Below are 20,660 nucleotides of genomic sequence, written 5' to 3' on the forward strand. Positions count from 1 at the left end.
CAAAGGCTCAGAGAGTATTGTGGAAGAAGGGACAGAAAGAATGAAAAAGTTGAGGGAAAGGAGGGAGGCAGTAGGGAATGCTCATCTCCAAACATGACTTGGCCACTCCCCTCTTAAGCTCCCATCTGTACAGGGTTAGGTCTGTCAGTACCTGGTCATGGCAAGAACAGACCATGGGGACTCCACCCCTACCTGAGGATTTATGTGCAGCTAATATTTACTGGGGGAGTGAGGGACATTTTCTTCATCAGTGTAGCTGCTGGTAGGGTTCTGATACTCCTGTGAATAACCACCATCCATGTGCCTACAAGCAATTATAATGAAACTCTGTGTGTGTCTCCCTCTCCCTCCCTCTCCCTTCCCTTCTCCCTCTCTACACACACACACACACACACACACACACACACACACACACACACACACACACACGGTTCCTAATGGCAACTGACACAATCTTCTCTTGGAAGAGCAGAGCCTACTTGATCATGGCAGAAACAGTGTTGTGTGCTGTCCTGTCTCCAAGAGTGGGCCTAAAGAAAAGAACAGCTTCCAGTTCCCATTTCTTACTGGAGAAACAGCGGGTGTGGGGGAGGGGGAAATGAAGTGTGTGTAGGAAGAGTGGAGGGTGAGGAGGCTGTAGTTGGAATGCATTGTGTGAGAGAAATAAATAAAAATGCATAATAAATAAATGGCCCCCTTTGGCAGAGCTCTGTGTTGCTGTCTAGGAAATTCGATTATTAGGCTGGAAAGATTGTATGCTGCTGCCCTTGTCATAGCTTGGAGTTGACTCAGCCTCACCAGTCTCCCCATGAAAATACCAGTCACGGGAATGGAAAATCTTGGACAACTCCCAGATGACCCCACTGAAAGGTTCAGGCATTACACTGGCCTGCCCTGTTACCTGGCAAGATGCACTCAGGCAGCACTCTGGTCAGCCCAGAGTTCTGTGAGAACCACACAGGTGCAAAGGACCCCTTTAAGGGACTGACCCCTGCCCGCTTACACTCTCTTTTACCTCTCTTTTACTCTTGTCTTACTCTCATCCTCTCTCTCTCTCTCTCTCTCTCTCTCTCTCTCTCTCTCTCTCTCTCTCTCTCTCTCTCTCATCTTCTCTCTCTCTCAGCTCTGCATGAGTTGGTTACCTCTCACCCCCCTGTCTTTCCCTGTCCACCAATAAAACTCCACGTGGGATCGTTGAGTCACAGTTTGTGTCTTGTTACTGGGTAAACATAGACATTTTAACAACACCCACCGCAGCTATGCACACTCAGCTGACCTTAACCCCTCTCCAGGGAGCAGAAGGCTCTCTTGCCTCAGACTTGCTCTTTTTTTTTTTTTTTGGTTTTTACGAGACAGGGTTTCTCTGTATTGTTTTCGAGGTTGTCGGTCCAGCCCAGCCTCGAACTCACAGAGATCCGCCCTGACTCCCGAGTGCTGGGATTAAAGGCATGAGCCACCAACGCCCGGCTCGACTTGCTCATTTCTGTTATCCACGAAATTATGAGATAATACACAATGTAGTTGTTAGCCGGGTGTGCGTGCACTTGCAATTTTTTTAGCATAGTGGTTCTCAACCTTCCTAATCCCGTGACCCTTTAATACAATCCCTCATGCTGTGGTTACCCCGACCATAAAATTATTATCATTGCTATTTCATAACTGTAATTTTGTTACTGTTGTGAATTGTAATGTAAATGCCTGTGTTTTCCTGATGGTCTTAGGCAATCTCTGTGAAAGGGTCATTCAACCCCAAAGGAGTAAACACCCACAAATTGAGAAACATTCCCTAGAGGGACAACAGATAGCCTTCATCCTTGGTCTAAGACCAAGCACCCCTAGCAGCCCTGCCGAATCTCGCGGAAAGCCACTTTGAAGCCAGGAGCCTCATCAGACTCCATGGAGGAGGTTGAGCAGACCTCCTAGCAGGTTCTGCTCTGGGTTAGTTTGACCAGGCTTCCTGGCTGGACCCTATGATGATGTGGGTGAGAAGGTTTCTTCACTGATGTGTCTTTTGACTGGATTTGGTTCTAGTCAACTCCCACCCGAGTAAAGTCAGCCCCTGCTGCTTCCCTTTGGTAAAGCCAGTTCCTTCAGCAAAGCTCTTCAATCATGTCTCAGGATCTCCAGGGCAGAAATGGGGCAAATGGTGCCGGATGTGGGAGGTCTGTGAGCAGGCGGTTTCATGCCAAGTCCATGAGGCTGCCAGGGACAGCACAGTAGAGGTGGCTGGGGCTCTCTTTTGCCTGGAGGCCAGGCATTGGTGGCACACACCTTCAATCCCAGCACTTGGAAGGCAGAGGCAGGCAGATCTCTGTGAGTTTGAGACCAGCCTGGTCTACAGAGCAAGTGACAGGATAGGCTCCAAAGCTGCACAGAGGAACCCTGTCTCAAAACAAACAAACAAACAAAAAAACCCAAACCTGGAGGCCAGCGTGCACTTCGGTATGCTAATAGGTACCACAGATAGCCATCCATCCCAAGTTTCTTTTGTACTTGACAATCTCCAGGTACACACAGACACACAATCACACACAGACAAGCATACAAAACAGACAGATGGCCTCCAGGTTTTCTAAGTATCAAAATTATCCATGGTTCTCCTCATCTGTTCTCACCCCAACTTCTACCTTAAACTTTTCCAGATCATGGGTTTTCTGCCCCCCCAACTTTTCATTCACTTGTAACCCTGCCATTTTGGCCATGTGCTCTTCTGTCTTCTCTTGGTCTCCTTTGCCCTCACTCTCTTTATCTTCCCCTTTCCTGGTCTCCTTCTCTCTCTTCCCTCATGGCCTGGTCCAGTCTGCTGGCCGTGTTCAGTCTACTCCTTTCTCTCTCTGCTCTGGACCCTTCCAGATGTCTCTGCTGTTCTCTCCCTCACATCTACAATAAAAACCTCCCCTCAACCACACCTTGGAACAGTTGTGTCCTCAGTTTGTGCAGAGGCCACACCTGTTCTTTCCTGCATGCAGACTTTTGGAAAGAAACAGCTCCTGCAGTATCACAGGGGAAGAAGCCCATCACACCAGACTAAGTGAGAACAGCTAGCCTGTGGGGCTCAGAGTATGACTGGAAAGGCTCGTGTCTAACTGTCCACACAAGACTTGGCCCCATTGGTCCAGCCAGACTTGGGATGAAAGCGTCAGCCTCATAAACTGGTCCTGGGGAAGGAAACACTCTGGGGATTTTCCTGTGGCATTTAGTTGGTCTTAAGGTTCAAGTTCATTTGCACTGAGGACATGGAAGAGTGGCTGAGTTGGCTCTAGTGACACAGTGAGGCCTTATAGGATGATGGGTCTCACTTGGTGCAAGGCCCCCAGTCCCTGCCCAACCTCTTTCTTTACTCCATCTGTGGTGACCTTGGTCTTCAGGCTGTGCTAAGTTAAATCCAGGGGCAGATGTCCAGACACTGCAAGAAGAGCATCCCAGCAGCCCTTGCTACTGACTCTGCAGGCAAGGCAATAATATGGGTGACACCTGGGTGAAGCCACAGGTGCAGAGGACACTACAAAGACACCTTGGATTTGCTTTAGCTTACACAGATTTGCTTCAATTACTCTGCCTCTTGTATTGAAGCAGTTCGGCTACTCTTGCCCACTTTAGCTTCTGAAGGTGAGACATGGAGACAGGGTGGTACCATTTGTGTGTGTCTGTGTATCTGAGTCCCTTGTGCCTTTGTCCCTGATTCTGGAAGTCAACACTATCACACATCCACCCACCGTATTGTCGAGAGGACAGCCTGTGTGGATGGGCGTGTGAATCATCACATTCCCACATTAGTGTTCATATCTGCGGAGAGGAGTGTGGTGGCTGCCCTGCCTAGAGCCAGAGAGGGGATGCAGGGTTGCTCCTGGCCCAGTGGCAGCGGTTGGTCTCTCCCAGCAAGAAAGTGTAGTTGAGGAAAGAGCAAGGACAGGTTGAGGCAGAATCAACACAGGTGACACTGAAGCCATAGGAAACGAAGTCATGGCCTTCCATAGTTCAGACAAGAATCTCTAAACACGTATCATTATTACATGTTGGATAAAATGTATACTAGTTAAAAATGAAATAAAAACATTTAATAGAGTTGGGCTTTGGGATACCTTTTCACTCCAAAGGTTTCAGGTAGTGAGAAGCCAGGGAGAGGTCAGGGGTCAGGGAGGTCAAGGAGAGGTCGGGGGAGAAGAGGCAAAGGCTGACTTGCTTTTCTGCCCCTTGAAAAGCATGCTTTACCTGCATATCTTCTAATCTGAGTTCCCCCTTTTCAAAATGTAGTAAGCAATGGTAAATGAAGCTCATAAAGAACAATCAAGTGAACACCCAGGAGACAATCCACTGCCCAGCTGAAAAAATAACACTGGAACAGAATAGAAGCCCCCTCCAGGGGAAGGAGCCACTCGCTACCATTCCCTGCATCTTCCAGGGAAAGCATGATCTGCTGCAGCCCTGGACGTCTGGGCTCCTCACTCTTTCTCTGCATAAGAATGGATTTCCCAGCTACAGTTGGTAGCATTTTGAATGTTTTAAAAGGTCTATAAATGATATCCTTTAAGACTATGCACTCTATAGTTGGATATAGGGACCCATGTCTGTACGTTTAGCACTTGGGAGACAGAGCAGCACAGGATCATCCTCAGCTCCATAGAGAGTTCAAGGATAGCCTAGGCTTCATGAGATCCAAGAGTGTTGAGTGTGTAATCTGCTACAAACACATTTTCTTCTCCAGTACTCTGCTTCAAAGAGTCACATGCCTTGGTAAGTATAGATCTGGCTTATTCATTCCATAGTGATGAACAACAAATATAATAAACAAAATCTAGTACACTTACTAGTGATGATATAGTAAAGATGAATGCTTATAAAATAATTGAACATCATGAATTTTCCTATAAAAATAGTAGCCACAAGAGATAAAATATCCTCTTAGGCTGGGCATGGTGGCACTCATCTTTCTTTAATCCAGCACTTGGGAAAATATTTATGAGTTCAAGGCCATCTTGGTCTACATAGTGAGTTCCAGGCCTGCTAAGGACACAAAAGACCCTAGTGAGAGAGAAGAGAGAGAGAATAGTCCATATAAACTATAAAAAATTTATAGAAACTCCATAGAAAGCTGTAAAGCTCCTCACAGACACAAACACTCAAAAAATGGAGACATCATATACTTGAAGGAAAAAAATAATACTGCAGCATGTTCCTAAATCAATCCATGTGTTTAACACAATCAAATTTCCAACTAAGAGTTTGAGGAGATCCTAAAATGTATGCAGAAGAGTGAAAATGGAGGAAAAAATCCAATTCAGTGAACTTGTAAAATGTATACAATAAAGGATAAAAATTAATTCTAATAATAAATCTATTTCTCTAATAAATGTATTTTAAAGTTACAGTATTTAAAGCCTCAAAAGTCAGAAAGCCATCCCATTGGTGTTTGTACAGGAAATTTACATATGAAAACAATGGCTTTTCTAGTAGGGAAATGATGGCTTATATGATAAATTATATTGAAAAATATAACTACTGTTCCCATTTTGCTACTTGAAGGAAATAAGTTAAAACCATGTCTCACTCTTCAGCTGGTTATTATTTTGTTCTTTACTCATCATTTAAGAGGAAGTAAGATATGAAACTGAGATGAAGCTAGGTATGACAGCACATACCTATAATCCCAAAGGTCAGGAGTTCAAGGTCCTCCTCAGACTATACACAGTGAGTTTGAGACCAGCCTAGGCTACATGAGACTCTATCTCAAACAAAAAGGGAGGAGGAAGGGTCTGGAGAGAGGGTTTAACAGTTAAGAGCACTGGCTGCTCTTCCAGAGGACAATTCCCAGCACCCACATGGCAGCTCACAACTGTTATAACTTCATTTCCATGGGATTCAATAGATACACATACAGGCAAAACACCAGTGTAGGTAAAAATAAAAATAAATTGTTGAGAGTTTTTTAATCAGTGAAAAATACAAAATAAAGTTTAAAACTTTTGTTTCAGATTTATTTATTATTTTATGTGTACAAATGCTTTGCCTGCATGAGTGTGTAACACTTGTGTTCCTAGTACCCCAGTAGATCAGAGGGTGATATTGAATTCCCTGGAACTGGAGTTCTCGAACCTGGATTGTCTTAATGGCTGAGCCATCTCTCTGGATGCTTCCCAGCCTGAAGACCCAGATTTGATGTTGGGAACCCCTGTGGTGGAAGGAGAGAACAGCCTGTAAATTGCCCTCTGACCTCCACATAGGAGTCATGGCACCATCACCCAGCCACCTCCCCCACACTAAAGTGTAAAAACTATTTATTTAAAAATATAAAAGGTAGGCTGGGCATTGGTGGCACACGCCTTTAATCCCAGCACTGGGGAGGCAGAGACAGGCAGGCGGATCTCTGTGAGTTTGAGGCCAGCCTGGTCTACAGAGCAAGTTCCAGGACAGCCTCCAAAACAATACAGAGAAACCTGTCTCGAAAAAACCAAGCAAACAAAAATGTAAAAGGTAAAGCCAGGCAGTGGTGGTGCATGCCTTTAATCTCAGTATTTGGGAGGCAGAAGCAGGCAGATCTCTGTGAGTTGAAGTTGGTCTAGAGAGTGAGTTCCAGGACAGCCAAGGCTATACAGAGAAACCCTATCTCAAAATACAAAACAAAAAGTTAAAAGTAATCTAAGACACAATAAAGGGAATAAGTGGGTAATTCTGACCACATACATACTAAGCTTCTTTATGTTAAGACAACCATATAGAATAAGATCGAGTTGTGTAAGTATTTGTCAAGAAACTGGGCATTTTCCTGTGATTCTGGCACTATGGAGGCAGGTGGATCTCTAGAAATTTGAGGCCAGCCTGGGCTCAAAACAAAAGAAAATAAACAAACAAAACCAAAACAGGCAAAAGTTATGATGATTAACTTTCCCAGTAAACAAAAATATCTTTGAAACAAATGCTAAAAAGCAAACAATTAAATAGAAAGACTGAAAAGAAAGGGTGGATAGTTCAGTCAGTTCAGTACTTGCGTTACAGACATGAGGACTTGAGTTTGATCCCCAGAACCCACATTAAAAACAAAACAACAACAAAAACAAGAGCCAGGCATGGTAGGTGCGCTTGTAATCCCAACCTGGGGAAGTGGAGACAGGCAGATAGATCCCTGGGACTCACTGGCCAGCCAGCCTAATGTAGTTCCTGAGTTCCAGAGAGAGAAAGAGACAGAGACAGAGACACAGAGACACAGAGAGAGACAGAGACAGAGACACAGAGAGAGACAGAGACAGAGACACAGAGACCCTGGCCCAAAAAGACAAAGTGGAGAGCACCTGAGGGTTACTACCCAAGGTTCCTCTCTGACTTCCGTGCATATACACACATTTTTTGTGCCCTGACACACATCTACCCTTCCCCCGACACACACCACACAGAAAGCCTGAAGAAAGAGTCACTGCCTAGTAAAATAATCTGGAGCTCTTAGAAGAACATTCTTTCTGCTTCCCTGATGTCCTGAGGCATTTATTGGTGGGGTGTATGGCCCAGACACTAAGATACTTAAAAGCTCTGCTTAGAGAATCATATTCAAAAAGTTTAGGAATAAAAACAGATCATCCAAGAAAGTTCTAAGAATGTATTGCTAATACCAAAGAATTTCAATTAAAAAAATGAGTGCTATTTTTCAACTTGGCAAGGAAAAGTTGATAGGACTGGAGCAGAGTTGGAGTTGGGGTGGTGAGGGAGATTCAGGGAAGCATTACTGCTCCAATGGAAAGAGAACAAATATTTGCAGGCACCTTGGTGATCTTCTCTCTCTCTCTCTCTCTCTCTCTCTCTCTCTCTCTCTCTCTCTCTCTCTCTCTCTCTCTCTCCCTTTCTTTCTTTTCTTTCTTTTTTTTTTGAGACAAGTTCTTGCTCTGTAGACCAGGCTGGCCACAAACTCACAGAGCTCTACCAGCCTCTGCCTCCCAAGTGCGGGAATCAAAATGTCATCACCACCCAGCCCTGGTCATCTTAATATGTATGTAAAGCTTGCATGACTTTTGACCTAGCAATTCTACTTCTAGGAATTAGTTGAACATGAAGTCTTACACACATCCTCAAAGGTATTGAATTTAGCATCACTCTTGTGACCTTTGGTACTTGTTTTGTTGGTCAGGTTCTAACTTAGTTGCAGATGAAAAGAGACAGCAGTCAGCTCTACTCAGTACACCCATGGCATCTTTACCTGGTTAGATTTGCAACTTGGCCAGAAGAAAGAGGCATTGTGGCAATTTGCATATTAATGACACATTTTCTAGGGCTTTGGGTAATATTATTAACATCAGAAATTATAAATCTGACTGGATGTCCTGGTATACACTTGTAATCTCAGCACTTGGGAAGTTGAGGCAGGATAATTACCATGAGTTTGAGGCCAGCGTTGGCTACATAGCAAGTACTGGGCCAGAAAGAACTACATAAAAAGACCCTGTCTCAAAAAAAAAAGCAAAAACAAAAACCAAAATTATTTTAAAAATCAGAAGCTAATTTTATATACCTAGAAATACACTTTAATGGTATATTATTTCTTAGTAACAGAGGAAAATAAAGGGGAGAATTAGTTTTCCAAGCAAAACTAATATTACATGATTAGTATGTGTAAAGCAAAAGCAACATTGATTTCTAGGAAGGTGTGTGCCTAGAAACAAAACTAGAAGAAAACACACTGAGGGCTCACGAGTTATCCCTGGATGATTAAGGTTACTAGTAGTCTTCATTTTACTTTAGTCAACTTTTAAAATGTTATAATGTCCACACTGGAAATATATGAACAGAGAAACAAAAACAAATTAGATTAAAATTATTGTATGTCAAATAAATGAGCAAAAAAATGGTATCTTTAGAAATTGGGGCCCTTTCGAGATTACTTCTTTTTTCTTTTTTTTTTTTAATTTAAATTTAATTTTATGTCAATCCCAGTTCCCTCTCCCTCCCCTCCTCCCGCACTCCCCTTCCACCCTCCCTCCCACCCTATTGCCAAATCCTTCCACATAGGGGATGTCTAGAGTCTATCATTTTACTCTTGGTAGGGTCAAGGCACTCCCCTAAGAGTCCAGGCTGAGAGAGCATCTCTCTTTGTGCTATAGGCACATGAAGACAGATTGTATACCAGGGATAGACACTGATCCACAGCTCAGAGCCCCATAGGTTGTCCAGGCCTTCTCACTGACACTCACATTTGGGGGGTCAGGAAAGAACCTAAAAGATATGCATATATGCATAGTACCCAAGAGAAGAGGATGGAGACAAGATCCTCTGAATGGATGGGGAACAGGGCGAGGGGGGGGTAGTGGGACCTGGGAAGAATAGAGGGGGTAAAGAGGAAGGGAGTTGGTCATGGGGGTACTTCTTTTTTCTTATGCTCACCTGATTCCAGGCCACCAAGACACAGATTTACATATGTCAACCCTGTAGAAAGCACATGGTAAGATTGCCTCGTCCTCTGAGAGGGGCAAGGGTGCGGGCAGATGGCTCCATCCAGGGAAGGTTCTTCTTCAAAGGCTGAGATGGCCTCCTTTCCTCTCTCTACACAGCTGACCCACTGTCTACCGTCTGGGCCCTCCTCTTCCTCAAATGTCCACACTTAGCTAGGCTGGTGGTACAGATTTGTACCCCAGACATCTAAGAGCCTGAGGCAGGTGGACCAGAAGTTCAAGGCCCATCTGAGCTAAAGGCCAGTTCAAAACCAGCCTGGGAAATTTAATCAACTCTTGGAAAATAAAAGTGAGATGAGGTCTGGGGAAAGTTCAGTGGTAGAAAGCCTGCCTAGCATGCATAAAGCCAGACATTTAATCCAGAAAACAAAAACAACACTCAGACAAACCACCTGGGAACAGTAAACACTCAAGGCTGGAACTGTGTACAAAGAACCTGCCTAGGAGACCCTGAGAAAATTCCTGGGCTGGGAGAGGGGCTGGCCTTCATCTGGATAGTCTACAGGAGGCTGGCCTTCATCTGGATAGTCTACAGGAGGCTGGCCTTCATCTGGATAGTCTACAGGAGGCTGGCCTTCATCTGGATAGTCTATAGGAGGCTGGCCTTCATCTGGATAGTCTATAGGAGGCTGGCCTTCATCTGGATAGTCTATAGGAGGCTGGCCTTTATCTGGACAGTGTATAGGAGGCTGACCTTTAGTTGGATAGTCTATTTCAGCAGTGCAAGTCTTTTGCCATGCCCCAGATTCTGAGGACAACTGTAACCCTTATAGCTGCTTAAGGCATCTGTTGGAGAGGCCTTCTGGAATCCAGGCTAATCTTGGATACCTCATGTGACAAATGTTAATTGTAGCAATTTCACCAGTTAGCAAGGACAGGGCAGGGCAGGGCAGGGCTAACCTAGCCCAGGGAGGAAGTTACTTGGGGGAAGGCAGGCCTTTGGGCCCCTGTAAATGAGGATCTGGGGGTGGCCACTTACCTTTCTCAGAGTGAGACCTATAATTCATCTCTCAAACAACTTTGGCAGAAACATGGAACCCTTTGTCCAGCAGCCCTTACCTGCTGGTAGACACACCTTCACAAGTGGCATAAATGATATCTAGGGAGCACCTGCAGTGTGGAGGTGGAGGAGGCCAAAAAACAAATCAAGGATACCTCTGACCAAAAGCCTGCAACAACCAAACCTGCAACAACAAAGCAACTTCACAGATGGTTGGAGAGACAAAGCCCTCGCCAACAAACATAAAGGAGAGTACATTTGGAGTCTAGCTAGGCAACATTAGGTAATCATTTTTCTCTGATTCATTTTTTCCATGTATAAAACTTGGTCAATAATATTCATTTCACAGGCTAGTGGTAAGGATATACACTCAGAACGTTCACAGGTTCTGTGTCTCCATGTGTGTCTCTCTATGTCTTTGTGTGTCTGTCTCTCACATTGGTTGCATGACTACCATGCTTATAACAAATCTTAGTAGTATGTAGCTATTGACGGCTTTATTATTTTTTTCTGCATGACAAATAAATAAAAGAAACTAATTGTAAGAGAACTTGAAGGTCAAGACACCTAAAGCTTGGATGGACTCTAGACCATAGGGAAAGCTTCAATCATTGATGACAAAGATATTTGAATGCCTTGCCAGTGCTTAGGACTATATTGTTATAAAGTCCAGATATCAGAATCAATGGGGATAAAGACACTAGATAAATAAACACCGACCATTATCAGTAGCAGCCACGCAAGTATGAAGCAGGAGAACAGGGTGCCATGAAGGACCATAACAGGAAGAACCTGGTTGTGACTAGGGGAAAAATCGGGGCCTCCCCGAATGTTTATAGCCTTTATGCAACAGCTAAGAGAAGGTGAGTACCTCGTTGTGTGTGGGTTTCAGAGAGAGCCCCAGATAAAGGGTACCTCACATGAACTGAGAGGCGACAAAGCCTGGCAGGCAACTCTACACCTGTGTCTGAGGCATACTGAGTAATCTAGAAGGTCACACATGACTTTGAAAGCCACAGGGGAAAATTTTGCATTTTATCATAAGGGATCGATGCCTCGAGCTATTAAGCAGATCGATGCTGTAAGAGCATTCTGCCTTGTAGGGCAGGGTAGGCTTGGCAGGATGGGGAGCGGAAGAGGAGTTGCAAGTAGCTCAGGTAGAGAACAAAAATGATGGCTCAGGCCAGAGTCGAGGACCATGAAAAGTGATGGGATTCAGGCTTGTCTGAGAGAGAAGTGATGGGGTTCAAGCTTGTCTGAGAGAGAAGTGATGGGATTCATGCTTGTCTGAGAGAGAAGTGATGGGATTCAAGCTTGTCTGAGAGAGAAGTGATGGGGTTCGAGCTTGTCTGAGAAGAACCTACTAGATATGGTGATAGATGAGGCAAGAGGGACCCATTAGGCTTCAGTGACCTGGTATAACACAGCAGGATAGTCCTGAAGAAAACTCCATCAGGTACCAATATGGAAATTGATTGAGTGACTGGGCCCTGAGCTGGATCCTGACATACAGGCAATGTGTAGAGGACAGACTTACACTCCAAGAAGGCAGGCAGTAGAACCCGGAAAAAGAGGTGGAATGAGCTTGCCTCACTATGCGTAGGAGGCCCAGAGTAAGGCAGGTCCTGCCAGGAGGGAAGGGTGTGAGTGGACCATGGGGTGTGAACCCTGCAGGGTGGGGGTTGGGGTGTGGCCTCTGGAGTCAGATGCAGATATGAACTTTGATGTTGGAGATAGTGGGAAGCTGAGAGCACCTCGGGATAGCAGCCAGTCAACCAAGCATCTGCAGGGGAACAGGGAAGGTGTATGTATGAGCAAGTGACCCTGGAGGTTTAGCTTTCTCAGAGTATTTCTGGACCACCTCTGTACTTAGGAAGACAGCAGTGGGTGATGGGATGCTCAGAGAAAAGATCTCTTGGTTCCTAACACACTTCCTCATTCGTTCATTCCAACCTTGTCTGTTTCTTTTCATTCTACTTGTTCATGTTTGTTGGCTTTAGTTTGGGGCAGGTCTTGTTATATGACAGAGGCTGATATTCAGCTCCCAGCATTACTGCTTCTGCCTCCCAAGTGGCAAGATTGTATGTAGGTGCTACCACACTAAGCCTTCAGTCTCTTGATGATGTTTCTGCAGCTAGGTGTCTAATGGTAGATATCAGGAGAGTACAGAATTCTTCCTCTTCTTTCTCTGCTCTGTCTAGTGCAAACCTCATCCTGTGCCAAGACTTTAAAAGCCATTTGTATTTGGGGGCTGATGATGCAAGTTAGTAGGCAGAGTGCTTGCCTAGCATGGGGAGAAACCCTGGGTTTGACCTTCAGCACCTCATAAACTGGTGAGGGAGAGGCAAGAAGATCATAAGTTCAAGACTATCCTCAGCTACATAGCAAGTTCAGTGACAGCTTGGAACTTGAGATCCTGTCTCAAAAAAAATCTGTATTCTGCTTCATGTATTCACACAGATTATCTCCCTCCTGAGTTCCCAAATTTTCAGTTGTCTACCTGACATTTCTATTTGAAGGTATTTCAAATTTCAAATGTCCAGGACAAGGACTAAGGATGTAGCTCAGTTATAGGATACCATGTACAAGACCTTGGGCTCAATTCTCTGCACTGAAAATGTCTAGGACAGAAACCTCCAGTTTCTTTTATCCCAAGATATTTCTACCCTAGTGTTCACCCACCTGAGTAATGGGGTCCTGCAGTTACAAAGGCAAAAAACTAAGCTCTATCTGTGACTGCTTATTTCATAGTCAACTTATCGCTGAGTTTTATAAGACTCAGAAGAGTCCATTTCTACCACCCCTCATCAGGCCAACCTCCCAAGGTGTATCACACACAGATGAAATCACTCCCCAGGTTGAAGCCCACCGGAACTCAGAAGGGAGCTAAGACTGCTTCGGAAGCATCTGGACTGATTGGCTCTGACTTCACCTTTGACCACTGACATTCTGATTGCTTCCCCTGCTTTCTTCCCATCAGACATGGGGTTTTATGTTTCTAGAACCAGTGAAACTTGTGCCGACCTCAGGGCCTTTACACTTAGTAATTTGTTCTTTTGGGACACTCTCTTATTATTAGTCTCATCCTGAAGATTTTCATTCAAATGTTTGCAATCCACCCACCAGCTCTTCCCTGCTGCTAGTCTCTTGCTGCCCTGTGCTTTGTTCTTCATATCAGAATAGTGCTATAACTACTCTCAGGCTCTCCTACCTGAGGACATACATGTAGGTGGCATGAAGGCTGGATCTTGCATGACCTGCTCAGCACTGTCTCCCACTCCTGAAACAATCCTAAGCATATAGTGGGAACTCAATAAATATTTGTTCAATGTTCTCATGTGCTTGCTGGTTTTCTCAGGAGAATGTGGCAAGACTAGGAAGAGTTACCCAAGAAAACAGGGCAGGGAGTGTAACTCCAAGAAGTGAGGCCCAGTCAGAATGTTGAGCTGGTATTTACTGGAGGTGATATTCTGACCAGAAGGAATAGTCCACAAGGGTGGTCCTGAACAAAACCCTCTAAAGGCCAAAATAAAGAAGTGACTAGAAGTCATTTGAAAATTAGTGGACTGCCGGATGGTGGTGGTGCATGCCTTTAATTCCAGTATTTAGGAAGCAGAAGTAGGCAGATCTCAGTGACTTTGAGGTCAGCCTGGTCTACAGAGTGAGTTCTAGGACAGCCAGAACTGTTACATAGAAAAACCCTATCTTGAAAAAACATCTAAAAAAGAAGAAAGAAAGAAAAAGAAAACTAGTGGGTTCCTCCTTCAAAAGTTACCATGTGACTACAATCAGAGACTCCATTGCTACGTGCCCATAGCTTCCCAGTCAAGCACGACTGTGGCCATTGCAGCTCTAGACATTTCACAAGGTCTTAGTGGATGACCACCTTGACAATTCACTACAAAACCTAATGAATGACAGAGCTACGCGCACACTGTGGACTGTTAACCAGCCATCAGGGCTAGCGTATGAGGCTTCAGTGACACTGCTCTCTGACAGAGCACTTGCCTATTGTTCTTGATACCCTAGGTTTGACTTCCACTACCGCACCCAGAAACACAAAATGTAATTCAGACTTTAGGCTTTAATCTAGAAAATATATCTTAATTTTTAGTCTAAAAAATACTCTGGGATAGAAGTCTAAATACCATAGGCACAGTTGTATAAACATTATCTAAGGGAAAAAGTGAAGGGAAGTATCGCATTGAGTTGAACGTCTTGCAGAGTCTGCCTCTTAACATTTTCCAAACATTTTAAGAAACTACTTGTATATGTAGAAAATGAAACTACTAGAGAAAGAATAGTGGATACTAGAGCCTAAGGAGGAAAACAGAAGGGAAGATGGAGGAAAGGAGGCTAATAAGCAAAGAAGAGCAATTGGACAGGAGGGACAAAATAATAATATTTCCAAATAACTAATACAGGACTTTGAATATTCCTAACATAAGGAAATGATAACTGTCTGAGAGAATAGGTACATCTACTTAAATATCACACTGTGTCCCATAAATATATGAAGTTGTTATGTGTTAAGATAAAACTATTGGTGGTTTGTTTAGGTGTGTGTGTGTGTGTGTGTGTGTGTGTGTGTGTGTGTGTGTTATTCTGGGAATTGAACCCTGGGTCCCATGCTTGCTGGATAAGTGCTCTACTACTGAGTTATCACCCTAACCTCTAAATAGATTTAATTAATTGCTTTTTTTAAAGATTTATTTTAATTATGTACATGTGCATATATCTGTATGTGTATGTTCATTTGAGTACAGGAGGCCAAAGTGGCCAGAAGAGGATGTCACACCTGAAACATAGTTGTCCCCCTGAGCTGCATGACAGGAGAAGTTATTTTGTCCCTCCTGTCCAACTGCCCTTCTTTGCCTGCTATCCATCCTCCCTCCATCTTCCTTTCTATTTTCCTCCTTGGGCTCCAGTGTTCACTATTCTGTTCATTTTCTACTTATACAAGGCGATTGTGAACTACACTGGAGCCCTCTGGAAGCCTATTATATGCTACTAACTGGTGAGTCATCTCTTTAGCCCCACCGCAATATATTTTAAAAGAGACTTTAAGACAGACATGGTGGCACACACTTTTAAATCCAGCACTCCCAAGACAGAGGCAAGGGGATCTTTGTGAACTTGAGGCCAGCCTGGTCTACACAGTGAGTTCCAGCACAACCAGGGCTATGTTGAGAGACCTTGTCTAAAAAATAAATAAATAATAAATAAATTAAATCATGTTTACCCTAATTCTGTACAAAGTTCAAGTCCAAGTGGACCAAAAACCTCAACATAAATTCAGATACACTGAATCTGATTGAGGAAAAAGTGGGAGATGTCCTTGAACACATGGGCACAGGAGGCAACTTCCTGAACAGGACACCTATAACACAGAAACTAAGATCAGCACTTAATAAATGGGACCTCATGAAACTGAAAAGGACACGATCAACAGGACAAAATGGCAGCCTACAGAATGGGATAAGATCTTCACTGGCCCCACATCGGATATGGGGCTGATTTCCAAAATATATTTAAAAACTCAGGAAAGTAGACGTCCACAAACAAAATTATCCAGTTAAAAGTAAGGGGTACAGATCTAAACAGAGAATTCTCAACAGAAGAATCTCAAATGGCCAAGAAACACTTAAGGAGATGTTCAACATCCTTAGCCATCAGGGAAATGCAAATCAAAGTGACTCTGAGATTCCATCTTGCACCTGTCAGAATGGCCAAGATCAAAACTAGAAGTGACAGCTCATACTGAAGAGGATGTGGAGCAAGGGAAACACTCCTCCATTGGTGGTGGGAGTGTAAACTTGTACAGTCACTTTGGAAATCAATATAGCAGTTTCTTAGAAAACCAGGAATCAATCTACCTCAAGACCTAGCTGGAAGGATTTTTTTTCTACGACCCAAAGGACACTCAATTATACACCCTGCCTTCAATACAACAAGGACACTTGCTAAACTATGTTCATAGAGGCTTCATTTGTAGTATCCAAAAACTGGAAACAACTTAGATGTCCCTCAGCAGAGGAACGGATACAGAAAATGTAGTATATTTACACAAATGGAGTAGTACTCAGCTGTTAAAAATGATGACATTGTGAAATTTGCAGGCAAATGGATGGAACTAGAAAAAAAACATACTGAGTAAGGTAACCCAGACCCCAAAAGGCAAACATGGTATGTACTCACTCATAAGTGGATATTAGTTGTAAAGTAAAGGATAACTATGCTACAATCTACAGATCCAGAGAAACTAGGTAACAAGGAGAGTTCATGGGGGGGGGGTGGAGGGATACCTGGATCTCCCTGGGAAGGGGAAATAGAAGAGATTTTGTGAGTGGACTGGGGCAGATAGGGATGGGAACGTGAGCGATCAGGAGGGAACATAGAGGGGAGAGTGCTGAGGGGAACTGCTGTAGGAAGACATTTGGATAGGGTGAAATCCTGGAGCGGGGGGAATCTCCCAGAAGTCTATAGGGAGGGTCCCAAGTTACACTCCTAGTAATAGTTGATAAGTAGCCTGAACTGTCCATCTTCTGTGACCAGATTGTTGCCTGGCACAATTATCAGAGAGGCATCATCTAGCAACTGATGGAGGCAAATTAAGAAACCCACAACCAAACATTAGGTGGAGCTCAGGAGGAGAAAGAGGAGGAGAAATGAATGTAGGAGCCATAGTGGTCAAGGACACCACAGGAAGGCTCATACAATGACCTACCCTGGTCTCATAGGGGCTTGCAGAGACTGAACTGACAACCAGGGGTCCTACATCGATCAGACTGACCTAGGCACTCTACATATATGTTACAGTTGTGTAGGTTGGTCCTCTTATAGGACTACTAGCAGCAGTAGCAGGGACTGTCTCCAGCTCTTTTACTGACCTTTGGGACCCTACTCCTCATACTGGGTCTCCTTGCCCAGTCTTAGTGCATGGGGAGGTGCTTAGTTTTACTGCAACTTGTTATGTCATGTTTTATTGATACTCACAGGATATGTGCTCTTTCCTTGATGGAGACAGAGGAGGAATGGATTTTGAGGTGGGAACAGGGGGGTTGGAGAGAGGGACTGGGAGGAGAGGAGGGAGGGGAACTGTGGTCGAGATGAAAAAAAGCAAATCTTGTTTAATTAAAAAGTAAATTACATTAAATTGCTATGTTTTATTGTACTCATATTATACATGAAATGATACTCATAAAAATTAATTAATAAAATATAAGAAATTAAATGTCTTTCTGTGGTAGTCTATGTTGCAGATAAGTGACCTGTCTGCTATGAAGCAGAGAGAAAAAAACAGTAAGGACATCATGGTACCACCTCATTCCCAGAGCCCAATACTGTGAAAATAGCAAAGGAAGAAGAGAAGAAACAACAGTGGCCTCCATTGCTCCACCTTGGGTGCTCAGAGCACTATACTAAGCAACCTGTCAACTCCTTACCTGCTATTTCTCCACAGATAAGGAAGCAGGAGGCCCAAGCAGTTAGGGAACTCTTCTGGCGTAACAGGAGGACAAATGACAGAGCAGGGATGAGCCCCATCTGATTCCCAAGCGTGTACCTAGGCTCTTAACCATTCTAATGAGACCAATACTAAACTACTATGCTTAAATTGCTGCCATAACCTTTTATCTGCATCTCTGAGGGTGTGTCAGGAAGCATAGGATGCTGGGCAGGCAAGGACAGGTCAGTGACTTCTTTATTGAGGCAAAGGGGAGAAAGGCTATCCCAATCCCTGCCTCTGCTTTTTGCATAGCAAGAGAACACCTAGTTTCTCAAACACAAATTCCTAGCAAGAAGGCTGCACAAGGAAGAGGAAGGAGAGAAAGGACTAGCATCTAAGGAATGGTGGGGCTTTGGGAAGGCGGGGGGGGGCGCTTCTGTGGGCCAGAGAAATTGAGGGAAATCCTGGGCGCTCTCGAAGGCTCTTCACCTGCGACTCTGAGAAGGGTAACTAGAGCAGTCACCTTGGTGAAGGGGTGGAGCCATGTTCTTATGAGGGCTGGGTCATCCATAGCGTCCCTCACAAGTTACTTGTGCTGCTTAGTTGTGGGGTGTGGTAGATGCTAGGTTGGCATCTTCTAGAAACAGGCATGATGACCTTGTGGTTGAGGCCCAGGATGGATCCACCAAACCAGGGACCAGATAGAGGGGAAGAGAGAGACCAGTAAGGCCTGTAGGAGGTGAGGGGTCCATGGCCTATGTTCTTTGTGAATGAAGCTCACTGCTGGAGAACTCAAAGTGTGAATCATCACTGTTCCTTCCAAATCCCTGGCAGCCAGTGGAGGGAGGTTGAGAAAGATAACTGATGTTACCTAAAGACACCCTTTGGCTTTTGTACAGTATTACAATTGTCAGATGTTCCCTTCCCTGCCCAACAGGCGGGCCTGTGAGAAGACCAAATCAGTCCGTTCCCTCAAGCTCCCTCTGAGTTGCCTGTGACCACATGAATGACACTGCTGTGCCCCTGTGGGGTCTGTGTATCTGAGCACAAGCACTCTGCTCGGCCCATCGCAAGCATGACCTTACTCTTTCTTCACAGCAATTCATGGACAGAAAGATACCCGTCTTAGTCACTGTTCTATGACTGTGAAGAAATGCCATGACCACAGCAACTCTCCTAAGAGAAAGAATTTAACTGGGGACTTGCTGACAGTTTCAGAGGCTAGTCCATTAATAGCATGTTGGGGAGCATGGCGGCAGGTAAGGCAGGCATGTTGTTAGAGAAGTGGTTGAGAGCTATGTCCTGATTCATAAGCAGAGACAGACAGACAGACAGACAGACACAGACACAGAGAGACAGCCTGGCATGGGCTTTTGAAACCTCAAAGCCCACGCCCAGTGGCATACTTTCTACAAAAAGGCTACACCTCCTAATCCTTCTAATTCTACCAAAGAGTTAAGCATTCAAACACATGAGCCTATGGGGACCATTCTTACTCATATCACCACACCATCAAAACCACCTGTGTGACCTTGGAAAAGTCCCTTAACCGGGCTGAAGAGATGGCTCAGGCGGTTCAGAGCACTGGCTGCTCTTCCAGAGGACCTGTGTTTAGATAACCGCCTAGAGTTGTAACTCCAGCTCCGGGGGGATCTGACACCCCCTTCTGGCCTTGCAGATAACTGCACACATGTAACATAGACTTTCAGAGACACACATGCACAAAGTTTTTTTTTAATCTTAAAAAAAAAAGGTGGGGGCTGGAGAAATGGCTCAGAGGTTAAGAGCACCGACTGTTCTTCCAGAGGTCCTGAGTTCAATTCCCAGCAACCACATGGTGGCTCACAACCACCTTGAATGAGATCTGGTACCTTCTGCTGGCACACATGCAGAAGAATGTATACATAATAAATAAATAAAATATTTTAAAAAAGATGAAGCTGCCTAATAATATCTAATACCTTCAAGCTTTAGAGTCTCATCAGATGCAGATAGGAATCCCTGCCTGGCAGAACAGCAGATACACAGAAGACACACAGTCAAAGGCTACAAATTCTGTTACCTGGTTTTCTAAACACGGGGAGGTAAGGACAGGTAGGAGCCTTTCCCCTCAGAACACAGACATACCTGAGAACTGCAAGAAGCTGTGGGAAGTAAAGGTGGGCACACAGGAGTCTCCAGGTCCTGTGCATCTTCAAATCCACTGCAATTTCTTCCTGGTCTACTGTCTTCTTCCCCTTGAGGGTTCTGTGCAACAAACATGTTGGTTCCCTGGCCGTGGCGGCCTTCTGGGGCTTGGATCGTTCCAGACATGTCCACTTCACTGGAGCATGGAATAGGCTGTACAGAGTGGGAGCATCCTCAGGGGACGTCAGGAGTTGTGTGGGAAAGGAATGGTGCCATCAGCTTCCTCCTGGAGAAACTTCAGGTGAATTATTAAGGAGGGAGGGGAAGAGGTTACAGCTTTTCCTAGGGAGCTCTCGTCTCTGGAAACGATTCAGGCAGCTTGGCCATCACTGGTGAAAGAAAGGTTCCCTGATGTGCGGAGGGTCAGCGGGCAGCTGGCACCTCGCCCAGCCCACACCATGCAGTCCTTGGTGAGGGGAAACCTGCGTTTCAGAGCTGCGATCGAGGCTCGGCTGTCTCCAGCTCTGCACTGCGATAAGCTATTTTTAAGTGTGAAACTCAATATGTCACGGGGGGGGGGGGGGATGGTGAAGTGGCTGAGGCTAGCAGGCCTTCCCTACAGGAGACTCACATTCCTGGGAAGGTGAAGCCTTTG

At 44.7% G+C, this 20,660-nt stretch overlaps 1 protein-coding gene across 2 annotated transcripts in view; it reads right to left on the reverse strand.

Moving 5' to 3' along the window:
* Nucleotides 1-20,539, reverse strand: part of Pla2g4e (phospholipase A2 group IVE) — a 72,201-nt gene extending 51,662 nt beyond the window's left edge. For both annotated transcript variants that reach the window (XM_005064506.4, XM_040746084.1), the window contains exon 1: nt 20,006-20,539. In XM_005064506.4, coding sequence (XP_005064563.1) covers nt 20,006-20,191 — 186 coding nt within the window. In that variant the 5' untranslated portion in view covers nt 20,192-20,539. The remainder of the gene's footprint in view (nt 1-20,005) is intronic.
* Nucleotides 20,540-20,660: the final 121 nt, after the last annotated feature.

The sequence above is a fragment of the Mesocricetus auratus genome, unplaced genomic scaffold, assembly GCF_017639785.1.
Source record: "Mesocricetus auratus isolate SY011 unplaced genomic scaffold, BCM_Maur_2.0 Super-Scaffold_100004, whole genome shotgun sequence".
Classification (NCBI taxonomy): Eukaryota; Metazoa; Chordata; class Mammalia; order Rodentia; family Cricetidae; genus Mesocricetus; species Mesocricetus auratus.